This window comes from Natrix helvetica (genome assembly GCF_964273705.1).
Source record: "Natrix helvetica genome assembly, chromosome: Z".
Taxonomy (NCBI): domain Eukaryota; kingdom Metazoa; phylum Chordata; class Lepidosauria; order Squamata; family Natricidae; genus Natrix; species Natrix helvetica.
The window spans coordinates 101,251,052-101,267,324 of NC_138554.1; the positions used below are offsets into that span (position 1 = coordinate 101,251,052).

The 16,273-nt window shown below is 34.9% G+C and overlaps 2 protein-coding genes across 2 annotated transcripts; one reads left to right on the plus strand and one right to left on the minus strand.

The window, feature by feature from the left end:
• Positions 1-232: 232 nt before the first annotated feature.
• On the plus strand, positions 233-3,491 carry TOMM7 (translocase of outer mitochondrial membrane 7). The gene is made up of 3 exons (XM_081932627.1): positions 233-540; positions 1,369-1,417; positions 3,286-3,491. Exons 1-3 carry the CDS (start codon positions 438-440, stop codon positions 3,299-3,301), a joined length of 168 nt encoding a protein of 55 aa, XP_081788753.1. The 5' UTR covers positions 233-437; the 3' UTR covers positions 3,302-3,491.
• Positions 3,492-4,811: 1,320 nt separating this feature from the next.
• Positions 4,812-10,472, minus strand: IL6 (interleukin 6). Its single transcript, XM_081932626.1, has 5 exons — positions 9,453-10,472; positions 9,166-9,359; positions 7,035-7,148; positions 6,515-6,649; positions 4,812-5,568 (listed from the first exon to the last, which is right to left on the minus strand). Exons 1-5 carry the CDS (start codon positions 9,469-9,471, stop codon positions 5,401-5,403), a joined length of 630 nt encoding a protein of 209 aa, XP_081788752.1. The 5' UTR covers positions 9,472-10,472; the 3' UTR covers positions 4,812-5,400.
• Between the last annotated feature and the right edge of the window lie 5,801 nt (positions 10,473-16,273).

Genomic DNA, 16,273 nt, shown 5'->3' on the forward strand with positions numbered 1-16,273 from the left:
GAAATGCTTTGACGACACTTCCTGTAAAGAAAAAACGCGAAATCCCGGCAGGCCGTCACGTGGATTGACGGTTGATACGCGGAGGGAGGGCGGAATTTCCATGGCAGCGCGCGACTGTTTACTGTTGGAGGCAGCGTCACTAATCCCGTAAGAGTACAGAATGACCATATACCAGAAACTCTTTTTACCTATTCATTCCTGATTCATGACCTCAACCGATATTACCGTCACCTTTCCTCTTCACCTTTATCGGCAAATTCCCCAATTTTCTCCGCCTCGGTGACGCTTCCTTCTCCCGACAGCCTTCAGGCCGCCTGAAAGCAAAAACCCGCCTCGAAGGGCGACGCGCATGCGCTACAGGGCCAGCCGAGTTAAGGTTGACCCTTTCTAACTGCCGCCATCGGGCCTCGGCTGTATTTTGAGTTGCTGCCGCCGACATGCCGAAGCTGAGCAAGGAAGCTAAGCAGCGACTGCAGCACCTCTTCAAAGGTGGTCAGCTGGCCATCCGCTGGGGCTTCATTCCTGTTGTACTTTACTTAGGTCAGTGCGGGGGGAGGGGGGAGTCGGTTTTAAAGCGACACACTGCCAAAAATGACGAGGATCTCCGTTATCCGCCTGAGCCTGAGCCACCTCCGTGGCGGCTCAGATGGGCCTCTGTAATCGTCCCTTGCGACACGAGGAAGTTGAGGTCAGAAGGAGCCTTTCCCCCCGATCGCTGTTCTTGGTCCATTCGAATTAAATTTGCAAGATAGGCCCAATCGATTTCCTTCTAGGCAGCACCCGTTGACAGGGGCTTTTTAAAAGGACAATGACAACGTTGGGTTATGAAAGAATAGGAACTAAATGATAACAAGTTCACTTTATTCTCTCTTTGAAATGTAATGGAAACAACCTTAAAGACAGCCAAATAATTAACAGAATTAGTGTCCAGCAAAAAAAAAAAAAAAACCAGTCCCGATGTTACACTTTGTAGGATGTCTCTGTAAAAAGAAAATAGATCAAAAAATGGAAGGATTTACAGCACATCTTTGAAGTATTGACTTTCTGTTGCCAGTAATCAATAGTTTGAGATAATATTCTGCCTTAACCAAATGTGCCATACCAAGGTCCTGTTAGAATAAGTACTTGTGGAATAGATACCTTATTTGAGTTGATGCAGAGAGGGTGGTCTCTTTTGTACATCTGTCTCAACTCTGCACATTTCTGGATTGACTTGAATTATTTTTATTTATTGTAATTATTTTATTACAAGATAATAATGCATTCGGTGTAATATGTGGTTAATTAATTAACCAACAAATGTATTCTATATTATGTAAAGAAGGCCAATAATATTTTCATAAAGTTTACAATTTTTATTGTAAATAGGTTTTAAGAGAGGTGCAGATCCTGGAATGCCTGAACCAACTCTTTTGAGGTATGTGATTATTTTTAAACCACCTGCAAAGTACTGTAGGCAGCAACATATATTACCCGTGGATTATTTTATGAAGTTCTATTATGTTCTGTTAATATAAAATTCTATAAAATTTTATTAATTTCACATTATGTAAAATTCTGTATCGGCACCTGCCCTTAGGAATGAGCATGCCCCTGAAATATCATGGACTTTCATCCTGATGGCATTCCAAAGAGCATTAAAGATCTGGCCCTTCTGCCATACTCTGGTTAGGGTAACTGAAGCCCCTTACTCATTATGTGATAAGTCTTTCTGTATTGTTGACCAGATTAACCATCTTGTTCATTAATAGAATAGATTTATTTTGTCTTTTTAGCAACTGTTCTTATACTAAAGCCACTCGGAGCCTGTTTGGAATCAGTAATAACTACATTGGATAAATAAAATAAAAATAAAGAAACTTCTAAACAGATATAAAATAAATAATCTGCAACTATTAGTTAACTTTACTGGTAAAAATTTTGCTGATTAAAAATTACTGATTTAAAAATAATAATAATATAAAACATATACTTGTGATTACTAATCCTATGTTATGATTTATTTTAAATGCTAGATTATAGAATTTCAGGAAAAGTATTTCATAACATTACTTCTATATTTATGATAGAAAGGATTCCATTGTAAAGCTACTGATGTGAGCTACATTTTCAGCAGTACATAAAAGAATATTCCCTTTGGAATTATAAAACTTAACCAAAGTCACTAAAACTTTTAATCAATTTTTATTATTATAAAAACAATTTGCAATTTAGTACGCCTATGGTCTAATTAATGTTTAAAACTACTGTACTTAATTTACATTTCATTTCATTTATCTATTTGAAATAAATCTTCACATGCTAGTCTGTTTAGTTTTATATTTCGTCATATGCTTATGACATTTTAAATATGCTGCATATAATCAGTTAAATTTAAAATGACTGTTTCTATGGAATATCAATCTTACCTCAAATGTAAATGATTTAACAGATATGTGGGTTTTTTCTCTTTAAATTATCGTCCAAATTGAGTCCTTAATTCAGAAAAAGCTTCATTTAAATTAATATTAACATGCTCATAATTATTTTCTTTTTAGATCTTAGAATAATTTGTATAAATTGATTTATATTTAAATTGTGTACAGAAGCTTGAATTCAGCAAGTTTAAAGTATATTTGACATTCGGTTTAAAAAATAATGGTTTTCATAAATTTGTTTTTTCATCTGTTTAATTATGTCCAATTCTTGGAGACTACCAAGAGAAATCTCTGCAGTTTTCTTGTTGAGGTTCTTCAGAAGTGGTTCCTAGAGCCAAAGAAACTTTCAAAAACTTACACAATAGGTCATCATTCATCCAGTCAAAGTGTAGATCAGAAAGTAAAAAAAAGTTTAAAAGGTGCGGTTAAAAAAAAGGCATGTTTAAATAAAGAAACAACTGACAGGAAAAGATGGAAGACCCAACCCTCTGATTGCTCCTACCTTTTGCGATCTCTCTTCTCTAAGACTATCCAAGGGTTGTATTGGGTCATTCCTAATTGCTCCCATTCAAATTTGGGGGACGAACAGCCAAATAGCCAGCTTTGGTGGCATAATCAAATGTTTGTCGGCGGAAAAAAGAGATTGCCTGCTGCTTAGCACACAATCTTGGGGAAGTCTACATGTTTTATTATGCTCACTGTCTTAAGAGTAATAAAGGTTTGATAATGTATATTCCCACCATTTTGAAACAACCAATTCAGTGTAAGTTACTTAGAAATCACATTATGCTACAGTGATTAAGTTGGTATTTACATATTGTAGCTGTTTCAATCTCACTGACCAAATTTATTATTTTTTCCCTTCTAGCCTACTTTGGGGTTGAAGGAATGAATCTATGTATTTTGAAAGTATGCTTTTGAAGATGGATACATTCCGGAGACTAGAAGGATCCTTATGCAATGTTACTGTCCAGCGGTTTATCTGATAACATGTAAATGAGATTTTTGTCAGTGTAATGTATTTATCACACTTTGTTATTTCTATTGGAATAAATATATAGATTTTAAAAATTATATGGAGACAGTTTAATGTTTTTTACGGAATGTAGTATGTTGTGTCTCTTATATGTGTTTCAAGATGGATAGGTTTACTTATTTAATCAACTGTCACATTCACTGATGAATTTGATTGAGTCTTGCCTTTATATTAATTAGAATCCGAAGTGTTAATTTTTTTCTTAACATGAGTTGAGCAAGATCTTATTTTTAATACCTGAGAGAAAATAATGCAATATATTATACTTGACATCTGTCCTTCTGAAACTTGGGTAAATTATTCCAAATTGGATAAAAGTGTTTTTTCTTTAGATAATACAGAAACCAATTACCCCAATTATAACAGGACATTTAAATTGACTTAAAGTATTTTACCTATATTGAGTAAAAAGAAATTTCTGAGAGCCATTACTTGGTAATAAAGGGAAAAGTTTAGGAAGCGCTACTTTAAATTAATATAATTGATTTCAGTAATGTTAACTGAATTCATTTGAGAATCCTAATAGAATCCTTGGCAAAATTATTAACTGTCTAAAAGGTCAAAAGAAAAATTTGATTTTCTGGAATATTGGAAGATGTGGCATAAGTCTAAATAATTAAATTGCACAAAAAGCTATTTTTTTTCTAATTTTTCCACCTGTGCAGCATTAGTGCAGGCCAGGCCTGCAATTTAATGGAGAGAGGGCCACCCTGATGAATTAAAAATAATGCAGGTCATAAAGAAATATCTGGCACATTGATCTCTACATTTGGTTTTGAGCGATGATGCAGTAACACGAGTTGACAGCAGACCAGAGTCCCGAAGGTCTTTAAACCAGAAACTATTACTACATGGCTAAAGTTACTTGCAGATTATATAAAATTGGATAGGATAGCTATTAGCCAAGAGATAGAAATATTTGTAGTGAATGTGAAGAGCTTGTAGAAATTGGCTAAAAATAACAAACGCTTAAGCCAATAGTTGGTTTATGAGCCAGAAATATAATGTGGCTGCAAGAAAGGGTAATTTTATTCTGCATTAACAGAAATATAATTGTTGGTTGCAAAAAGTAATTATTCCACTCTATTTTGTATTGGACAGAATAGTATCTTATGTTTGTAGTACTGAGTACTACATCCTGAGGCAGATTCAGTCTTGTTCTGTGAATGGTAATGGAGCAGACGACTTGAAATTAAAATTATGAAAAAAAGATTATGAGAAAAGATGGTAGGATGATGGAATATAATAGCAGCCTTTAAATATTTGAAAGGATGTCACTAGGAAAAGGTCAGGACTAGTTTTTTCCCTTCTAAAATACAGTATACGGATTTAAATTATAGGAAGGTAGCTTTTGATAGAATATTATAAGACAAAAAAAGTACAATTTTAAAATGGAAACAATTATCAAGACAGAATTCGTTGCTATCAATCAACTGTCATTCTATGAAATCTGAAATATCTATTTAAATAGTTCAGGATGGTTGAATGAAAACAAGTATGGCAAAAAATGATTTATCCTAGATTGTTGGTGACTACAAGGTTTTCCTTTGAGTGTCACTTTTGGAATGACAGTGTTGAATGAAGGACTTAATATTTGGAATTTCAAGGTAGAAATGGTATAAGACTGCAATATAGTTGCAGTGCATGGAGATAAAGTTTGCTTCCATTATAAACTCACAGAATTTTTTTTCTTTTTAAAAATATTTTAATATATTAAATTGTTTCACAAAAATATAATTATACATTATTTAGTAAAGTTAAATTAAGCTGAAGCAAAATTATTAAAATATGTAATAAATATATTAAATACCATAAATAAATTATATCAATATAAATAAGTATATATCTAAAAAATAAATTCTCTCAGGAGAACAACCATGACATCTGCTTCAGATGTGGATATTTGATATGCCTGATTTAAAGCATTCAGGCATTACAGTAAACTCGTTATAGAAGGCGAATAACTCTTGAAGTGGTCTCCATAAATAAAGTAAAATCTTGAAGAATAAAGTGCTTGATCACTATCATATTCCAAGCTCTCTGTTCTCTTAACTTTGCAGCAAGAGTTTTCTGAGTGTCAGGAGATGGCATGCTCACAGTCTCAGGATTGTTCATCTGTTAAGGGAGGGAAGAAGAAACAAAAGGTTTATTTTTTATGTGTAAGAATGTTTTACACATTTAATCTATATATTACACTTATTTCAGGCAAGAAATTTCATTTTGGCATTTGGAAATTGTATTTTATCTATATTATGTTAATTGAGGTATACTCTATTCTTTAATTTTAAAAAAGCCAATTAATGCCCCAATGCGATTAGGACACCAGGCTAGAAAGGCGAGATTGTGAGTTCAAGTTCTGCCTCAGCCATGAAGGCCATCTGAATGATTTCAGCCCAACCCATGTCACGGTGTGTTGTGGGGAAAATAGGAAGAGCAAGATTGAATATGTTCACTGCCTAGTCTTATTTGTAAAAATAATAAAGGTGGGATATGAATAAATAATAAATTAATCTGTATTGTAACCAATGTAAAGTTATGCCCATTGTCATGATTAGGCCAGCATTCCTGTGGCAGCCATTTCATGAGTGATAAAAATCTACAATCCAAATTTGCCCATTAGAGATTTAGTTAATTATAGCAACCATACAAAGCAGAGGTTAACAATGGATTTAAGAAATTAAAAATATCCATAACTTTTTGTAGTCTGATAACATGCATGTTCATCAAAGTGATATATATTTTTTCCAGAACTTAAAATTTGTGTATTAGATAATAACATTTCAATTCCAGGCATTAAGAATGAACCGAAGAAATGTGGCCCTGCTGATTGTGCCAGACAGTTATATTTTTCAGTAACAATATCCTAACAGATCACCAGTTGAGGTGAGCCACAGATGCACCATTTATGATTGCTAAGGAGCTCCTGTAGTACTTATTGATGCCATCAGAATGTTGAGGATTAATTTCAATAAATCACTTTAATAAATCAATCAATAAAAATACAGCTATTACTATTATATAGCAGAACAAGTGTGCAAGGTCAAATGTAAGTACTGCTTACCATTGATTTCAAGGTTTCTGCCAGGTTCTGTGCGCCTATTGATACAGAAACACTTCTTTGCGTAGTTTCTTCTATATATTCTAAGAATGTTCTGAATGTATAGAGACCACTTGAAAGTTTTCTTAGACAACTTTCCTAAATGAATGAAAAAAGTTACATTCAATTATATCTAAATGTAATTAATTACATACTAAATGAATAAAATAATAATGTCTCCAAGATGAGAAGAGAGAAAAATCAGGTCTTAAAGAAACAAATCTATAGGTGTCCTCTTAAGCTGTAAGTAGATAAAGTTGCTTTGGATCTCCAGGATTCAAAGCCCTCTCTCTTCCACAAACATGGGCCTAAAACAGTTGGTGTATCAACTTTCATATATAATTTATTTTTGTATCTTTCATGTCCCTATTATTCTGCTGGTTGCTGGATGAGACAGTTGTTTGAAGTATTTATGAGAGGTTTGCTCTGCTTATGTACAAAATGTTCAAAAAGATATTACAAAAACCATAAGTATTTTACTTGCCTTTTGGAATCCAGGCTGGTAGCATCCATCTTCTTTAATTATCTTTGGAAGGTTGAGATTATTTTGTGCCATAATTTCCATTGTACCTTTACAAGCATTTTGCTCCTTGCACAGCTGGTAAAACATAAAGATATAATTGATTGCAGGTGATCCACTGGAGTTTTATATGACTTTCTGACTCTTTCAATCAGTCTATATTAATCTCAAATCAAATTGTTTTGGAACTATGGTTCCTAGAATCCCTAGTCATGGTAACTTGAAATATAAGAATGGTAAACCTTGCACATCTGGAGGTCTGATGATTGTGCATCTAGTAAGGTAACATGTAACTACATTTTGCAATGTTTAGCAAAATGTAAAATCTGGAACATTCTACCTACCTTACTTTCCAGTAGTAAGGTTTAAAATTTGAAATGGTTTGCCATTTGTATTGCTAATGGTTGTGCTGTTTTACACTAATTTAAACCTCACATAACTGGTTATTTAAGAATTTTAATTAATATGCTTCTTAGTTTTCTTTCTCCTTTTTTCTTACAGGCCATACAAATATGTTTTGCAATGGGGAAAAAAACCTTAGAGATTATGTGCTGTTGCAAATAAATAGTCAGCACTGATTGTGGGAGGAGATGAAAAACCTAATATATTTTGAATTTAAAATTGGTTGTTCTATATCCTTATTGAAAATGCTTCTGCTATTTTGCCCATACTACAAATGTCAAGAGTTTGAAAAACCAATGGCATGTTATGAAGAACATTAAGCTACTTCTTGTATACCCAGGACAACTGTTTTGTGCTCAATATGGGGCATTTCTGGCTGGAACCATTCCAGTTGCGGGACACTAGAGAAAAGAGTACAATGGATGTACAAATCCTCATCTGCACAATGATAATCTGCATCACAAATATGTGTGTAGGCTACATTGTTCACAAATTGTAATTTGCCATTCAGTAGTAATGTTATATCTATAGCAGTGTGATGAGTATCTTCCTTTTCACAAATACATGGAAATAATTTCAATTCATTGAAACTATTGTAGTGTACAGTCAACTGTTGAAAATATACTTTCTCTCAGCCACTGAAATTCTGTCTGAAAAAAACTAAAGTGGTCTATAAGGAATTTGCTTAATCCACAAGGAAATACTACCCAAAAAAGAAGGGGCATCTGATAACATTGCGCAATTTAGAAGTGCTACAAAAAACAACCATGCCTTTAAAAATGAAAGTGAAAACATACACACTGGAACAAAGTGAACAACGCAGAAGGTAACTTCCTCTTGAATTCCTCTCCCATAAAATTCCCAGAATTGTCTCTGCTTACTTGAATGTTAAATGTTTATTCAATTTTATTTTTAATTAGGAAAAAAGGATACACACCTTCTATGGCCAAATTGGACAATCTTGTAATCACTGCATTGCTGTGGATCTAATGATCCAGCAAATGAAAAAGGCTGCATAATTTTTGCTTTCAGAAAGGACTGTTTGTTTTGTGCAGCAAAAATAGCAAAGGATTTTGAATCACTTGAAAAACTAACCAAACTTGTTTATATCATAATCTACTGGCTCAGATCCATACATTTGAGGAAGTAATCCATGAAATCTTATTGAACAATAAGCTAATTCTGTTTAAACAACCATACGATTAGCAGACATTTTAATCAATCATTGCTGTTAGATGATAATATTTGTATATTCCCAAAAAGTATATTTAAAGGACTGGCGGTGCCTGTAAAGAACGCTCGAGCAAATTATTGTATCCTAGTTAAGGCTTTGCCTTCCTTTTTCTTGCTTGTAATAAATGCTTTTCCTTGGTAACTCACCAGCTTCTTTGGGAAAGATCGTACTCTAATTGTTAAGCTACCTGAGTACAAGCCCCATCCCACGCACCAGCAAGCTTCATACCGCAAGGCTCAAAGTCATCTAAGCACGGGAATCAAAACGACCTTTCCCGGACCTTTCAAGAAAAGGTGCAACCAGACACCCGCTCCAAGAAACGGAGCATCCTCCTAAATCGAGGCAGACCTTCCCTTGTTAAAAGTCGCAAGAGCTCAGATCAGAAGATGGGCCACGCTTCTTTTTCGGCTCCCTACAAAGACCAACCTTAAGACTTCCTAACTGTGCGCCCGAACTCACCTCTTGATTCCACGTCGCTGCAGTACCTTGTAGCCAAAGAGCCAACTCTGTCGGAACGTTCAGCTGGACGCGCCCGGCTGCCGAAGTTCTGGAGGAGGGATCCTCTCCAAATTCCTCTTCTCCGGAGGAATCTCCGATAGGGAAAGCGTGGGCTCCAAAGAGCAGCAGGAGGGCAGCAGCAGCCCAGGAACAGCCTGATGAAAGAGACAGAAAAGAGGAAATGCAGTGAGCAGGTCTTTTTCGGCTAAATTATAGACGCTCCCCTGTCCAATTTGTTTTAAACTTACATCCCGATAGTGCAAGCATTATCTTTAGAATTTAGATCTTTTTTCTTTTTCTTTTTGCAATATGCAAGAAGCTTTGTAGTCTGCGTGGCTGAAGGGCTGAATGAGTGATGCCACATTTCGAACCTACTGTATTTATTGAAAGACTCTGGGAAAATCCATGGTTAGTTAAGTAGAGCAGGTTTTTTTTTTTTTGGTTTTTTTAAAAATACTACATCGCAGAGGAAGGAAACAGGAATACAGCAAAAGCTGGTAAATCGGAATTCTTAGTGGGCTTAATTTATGAGATAATTTTTTAAAAATCATAGACATCCATGGGTTTTTTTTAATTTGGCAGAAAGACCAAGCTGTTGGGATAATAAGGGAAAAATTATTTAAAAATCAAGTTTATTTGAAGAAATTTTGATCTGTAGTCATGCACATCTATAGTGAGCCTCATGGGAAGTGTAGGGTGTTACTTTTAAAGAGACTTGGAGTACTTTGTTGTTTAAAGTAGCTGATGATTTTACATGGGACAGAGTGAGAGGGTTTTCCCCCCAAAATAAAATATAATTAAAAACCAAAGAAGGTATATCTACAACGAATACAGTCTGTTTAGTTTCACGAACCCAGACAATTGTGATTTATATTTGAATTTAAAGAATCCACTTCATGAGTGAATAGAATCTTTCACTAAGTCAGGGTTGGTTTTAAGATTGGTGTTAATGGGGCAGGGAAAAGGTTTAGCCCTGTGATTCAATGAAATCCACAAGAGTGTTTTGAATTTCTCTATTCAGTGACTGGCATTAATTACTTTAGGTTAAAAAGTGTTTTACAACTGAAAATATTAAATTATAAACAAAATCTCTCTAAATTTTGAGCACCTTATCCCATTTAAATCTGAACATCACATTAAATGATATTATAAAGTAATTTATTTGGTTTGGTTTAGTGCTGGGGTGTCAAACTCGTGTCGTCATGGTGTTGTCACTTGATGTATTGTGATGTTTCCCCCTTTGCTAAACCGGGCATGGGCATGGCCAGCGCGTGATACATCTAGCCTGTGAGTTTGACAGCTCTGGCTTAACATTTTATATGGATCCAGATTATTTGTGGATTGTGAATTATAGTATATGAATTTGCATTATGTGTTAATCAGGCTTGTTTAATGAACTATAGTCAGTTTATCATTCAGCCCAATATACACTGGTAACAATGAAAATAGTTCATGGATAAATTGCTGTATTTTGTTTTTGGTATTCATCTCAATTTATTTATTTTGTGGGTTTTTCTTTTTATGTTGTACACCACCCACTATCTTTTGGGATTAGGCTAGGTTATAACTACAATAAAATAAAATAAAATAAAATTCATCATCCATTATTTTGAAATCATGACACATCATTATCATTCCAACCTTTGACTGTTTTCTGTATTTAAAATTTGATTCCAGCTGAAATGGATTTAAGATGATTCAGCATGCTGACTTGATTAGGATCATTTTGCCTATCTGTTCCATTTCAAAATACAAATATTTGCTGATATATTTTGGATCATGTAGAACAGAGAATATATCCACATATTGTAGTATGTTCTCAAGCATGGATTATGCTTTGCTTCCATTTTTGGAAAGAATCCTAATGTAAATTGTGCGGTGATTCAAAACTGCCAGCAGACAGTATCAGTCCTGGCTAGTATTTTTGAATGGGGGACTGCAACCCCCTCACCCCATTTAGAGTAGGAAGATCCCAGAAGAATATAATGATAAACAGAATAAAAGTACATTGAATTCAGCTTCAATCTTGCTGACTACAGAGACAACCCATGTAGTTTTCTTGGCAATAATATTTCAGTGGTTTTCCATAATTTTTTTCCAGGATCTTCCGAGTCTAATTGGAATTTTTCTGGGCAGTCCCCCATCCAAAAATTAGCCAGGTCTGATTCTGCTTAACTTTGAAAAATTACATAGCATTCGCTAGTTGCCCTCTCAGAATAGCAGTCTTGAAATTTTGATTACTTTTGAAATCTTTTAGAACAAATTCTTATATACTTAGTGCAATACTCTACAAGTGTTAAGGTAATTGAACAGAAACCTGCACAAAGATCCTCCTGAAGGTAAACATTATGCCACAATCAGATGCAAGAGGATGGCAAAAGCTTCCAGTCATAAATATTGCACCTATCTTGGATTTCTATCTGTGTAAAAGGTCAGATTGCCCTGTGTATTGGAAGCGACCAGCTGTGCAAGGAGGAGGAGGTATCAGGCTGGGAGTTACTTTGAGTGATGGCCCAGTTGCAAGAAGCCTATAACTGATTCCCACTTAAGTTCCAAGAAAATTTATTTGTTCCCAAAGGAAGGCAAGCAGTCAAGGGAGTTTCTTGTATTATGGGTAGAAAACAATAGAATAGTCAACTTGAATCTTTCATGTGTGGATCTGTTTATTTATGTCTGCCTGTTTGTTTTTGTGTCCTTGAGTCATTGTGACTCCTGGTGACTGCCTGGACAAGTTTCTGCAGATTTTGGGGGAGATAGGATTTCAGAAGTGGTTTTGCCATTGCCTCCTTCCTAGGATTAAGAGAGAAAGACTAGTCCAAGGTCCATGGTTGGTGGCGACCAGAACTCAGTTTTCTGATTTCTAACCGTAACTATTACACCAAATTTGCTCTTCAGATTGCCCTACTTTGTTCAAATGTAAAAAGCCACTCTCTCTCTAAAAATATGTGAGAGATAGAGAGACTCAAGCTTTCATAATCAATTACAACTATTGCAGTGGCTGTGGTAGAATTACTGGTTGAAGAAGAGGAGGTTCCTTTAGGGCAGTGGGTCTCAACCTTCCTAATGCCGTGACCCTTTAATACAGTTCCTCATGTTGTGGTGACCCCCCCAACCATAAAATTATTTTATGTTGTCCGTATTTTTTCAAAAGTATGTGTTTTCCGATGGTCTTAGGCACCCTCTGGGAAAAGGTCATTTGACCCCCAAAGGGGTCCCGACCCACAGGTTGAAAACCACTGCTCTAGGGGGAGTAAAGAGATATTTCAGCTTAGAGTTGGGGAGGAAACACCTGAAATCAAACCCGTAGGTCTATATCTGCCATTTCCCAATGGAAGGAAGACAGTCTGGCATGATTCTTGTAATAAAGGTGATCAGCAATAAAATATCTACTTGGACCTATTCACAAATGGTTATATTAGCCAGGAGACTACAATACTATTATAAAGTAGTTGTTTGGCAGTCAACAATTGCCAGTCAGCCCTGTACATGCTTGCGTGCTATACAGAGTATATCACTGGGGGGCAGATTAGCTCCATACTCATAGGACTTGAGGGCATTCTGCATCATCATCTGGGGCTTTCCCCACCACCAATGACATGCCACATTTGGGCAGATTCAACACTGGTTGAATTTATACTGCCACTCAAAGCGCTGTTTCCCCCCATTGAAGTGGTAACTATCTACTTGCATGTAACACGCTTTAAAATGTTAGGTTGACAGAAGCTGAGGCAAGAGACGGGAGCTCACTCCATCATGCAGTGCTAGGATTCAAACCACTGGTACAAAGACCATCTCCAGTTCTTTAAGTCACTGAACTGCTTGCTTATGCCTAGCAATGGCTGTTCATAAAATATGCAAAGCCATTCCGGAAAGGATGAATGTGTATTTACATACTGTCATCTATCAATATACCAAGTGTGTAGAGCTCATTTACTTGAACATTATCATATATAGAAGATACTTTACTGCAGCCTACATAATGGACTAAGGCAGTTTTCCTTAACATGATCACATTCCAGTTGTGTGTGTTCCAGTTCCAGAGGCCCAGCAAGAAATATGTTGGCTGGGAGTTAAGTCCACACATCTTGGGGGCACCACATTTGGGGAGGTTGCCCTAGAGCATTATTTATTTTAATCATCACCTATTGAACAAGCTTTAAAGCTTAGTTCATACATTCCAAATTACAGTGCAATCATAGCTCAGTACTGCAAAACACACACACACACACACACACACACACACACACACTGTCCCTATGACTTAATGTGATAAAGCAATTTGTTAATCAAATTTCACTCCCAATTGATTCTCTCTGTATGAATTTAGTATTTTAGGATAAACTAACTGATATCAAGAAAATCTTACATATCTAACATACATAATTAAATTGAACCCAGATTTTTGGATATATTGCCTTTTAATTTAATAGAATTGACCTCTTAATTGGCTTATGAAAGGCTCCTGAAACACATCCTTTTAATCAGGTTTTAACTGTTGTTTTAATCGTTACTTATTGCTTATTTTAATAGAGATTTTAAATTTATTTATTGTGAACTACCAAGAAAGTTAGTAGATGATGCTATGATATGTTTAATAAATTCAGTATAAAAATATAATGGTCAGATTTCATAAAACTTAAAAAGCCATAATAATATATTTTATTTTGTTTTATTTTTCCTTTGTATTTAATATTTTAAACTTTTATTAACCACCCTGCATCATCTGGTTGGTGAATGATTATATAGATTGAATGATCATACAAATAATGCGGTATGTTTGATTTTGATTAAATTGCTGTGGTTGGTTAACCATGGTTTGTAATTTAGTCTGTTATACTTATTCAACAGATAGGAATCTCCAACATTGCAGAGAGACACTTTAGGTAGATCTTGTTTTGGGGAATCTCTGCCAATAAAAATCCATCATCAGAGACGTTTTGTGGTGTTTCATGGAATTAGGATAACCTATTCTTCCTGGCCATAGTACAAGTAGTCCTGATTTGGATCCTTAGAGTGGACATACCTGGAGAGAGTTGGCATGTCATGTTCAAATAGCCAGTGTTGCCCATTTTGCTTGTACCTACAATAATGCCTAAAAAGATAATTGTTGGGTATATTTAATACCTACTGTACATTTATATATTTTAATGTATTGTTTAAAGCACTCCGGCTTAACTTGGTATCCTTCAGATATGTGACTTTGTTGGTTAGCATTAGGGTAAATATTCTAACATATCTGTAAGGCAGAAAATTAGAGAAAGCTGTTCCAAAACCATGTTTATAGAAGATACTATACTTTTCAGGTGAGATAAGATTAGATGAAATGAGATATTTCTACATTTCTACATTTACAATGTTGTACTTCATTCCTAATCTCTCAAAAGCAGCTTTAAAATGACCTTATACACCATGCTAAAAATACTGAAAAAGGAGTAGAAACAAATCATTGTTGTAGAACCAGCCTCTGCACATCCTACAGTAAAAATCTCATCCTTTCTCCATGCAAAAACCCTCTTGATCTGAGTTCCTCAGGGAAGTATGTGAAATTGTCAAGCCTGTATTTCTTTTATGGGAGTTGCTACAAGGCCCAAAACATAAGAATTGGGAGGATGTAACCTTTTCTTCTAATGGTGGGAGGAATTCTTTAGAGCTCCAATGTTTCCAAATAAAGCCAACCTTGGAACAGTTCTTCCTGCACTGTCCCCGAGCCAGAAATAAATTGCCTCTGCTGCCAGACATAGTAATAACATTTTGTTAATTGTACGTCCACAATCCAAAGTGATCACATGTATCAACTCTGTTGATGAAAGACAAGGTTGCAAGCCTAATTCCAATCTTTGGTGCATCTTCTGAACTTGGACTCATATCACAACTGAACTTTCTATCTTTATTTTGGTGTTTCTGATGTAAGAAAATAGGAGTTTTGCTTTCATTGCATGAAACATACTTGGTTCCCCTCTCTCGTCACTCAGTAGAAGAAGAATGGAAATTTGTAAATGCCCTTTTTCTTCCCCCTTTACTTTCATTTGATTAGATATCTAGTAGATGCTTTACAGCAATATACTACCAGTATGCAAATAAATCACACACACAGTGACTTAATGGGGAACTCTCTGGAGGAACTGTAAGGATTTGCTGCATATTGAATTAACAGAATTAGAGTTAATTTGTATTTTTATCCCCCAAGATGGCAAAACCCTTGAATAATGATACCAAAGTTCTTGAAAGAAAGCTCATGGAACTTGGATTATTATCAGTGTTGGAATCTTTATTGCCTCTGTCCTAAACAATGTGATAACATATTTTAAAAAACCTGCCCATGCCTACCTTGAAATTTCACCAAGAAAAGAAATCCACTGATCCAGGGTTGCGTGTAGGTATTAGTTGTGTAAATTCTATTTTATCCAGAATTGGTCCAATTTCTGTAATGGCAATTTAAAGAAAAAGCACAAAAATCCTCAATGATACCAATCCTTTTATTATGCATGGCATTCTATTTTTTTAAAAAAATATTTTTTTGCAGTCTTTATTTGGGTTTCTAATTAAATACCTTAGTGGTTTTATTCTATATTGGATTATATTGTAATACTAAACTGCCAGGATAGGTGAAATCCACATGTGCTGAGCGATCAAAAATTAGTCATCAATTTAATGATTAAAATCATATTTAAAAATTATTTTAATTTTAGTAAATTTAAAAAACGTTTTTGAAGTTCTGCGGGCATTTAAGGAATCATGCACTATAGACTTCCTTTTTTGCTATTGTATTTATTTCTGATATTGCCGTGTTTTCTTTAAGAAAAATGCCTGAAATTTGTTGGTTGCAACAATGCTTAGCCTAAAAATAGATCGTCAGCAATTTTTAGGAGGAAGTTTCCACAGGTTTTTTCTCTTTGCGATAACATTCCAAAAAATATTTTCCCCAGTAGAACTAGTGATCTATTTTTTTTTCAAAAAGAGGACATTAAAAAACTATTATTAACACATCTAATTTCTGTCATGCTTATATTAATTAAAAGGAACAAAATAGTATCAATTTTAATACAAATACTGATATTCTATATGATTT

Coding starts and splice junctions, on each gene's coding strand:
- IL6 (XM_081932626.1), bottom strand. Junction 7,149..9,165: donor CAGCGACGTGGAATCAAGAG/GTGAGTTCGGGC, acceptor ATGTTTTACCAG/CTGTGCAAGGAGCAAAATGC. Junction 6,650..7,034: donor ACCAGCCTGGATTCCAAAAG/GCAAGTAAAATA, acceptor TCATTCATTTAG/GAAAGTTGTCTAAGAAAACT.
- TOMM7 (XM_081932627.1), top strand. CDS start 438: ATGCCGAAGCTGAGCAAGGAAGCTAAGCAGCGACTGCAGCACCTCTTC. Junction 541..1,368: donor TCCTGTTGTACTTTACTTAG/GTCAGTGCGGGG, acceptor TATTGTAAATAG/GTTTTAAGAGAGGTGCAGAT.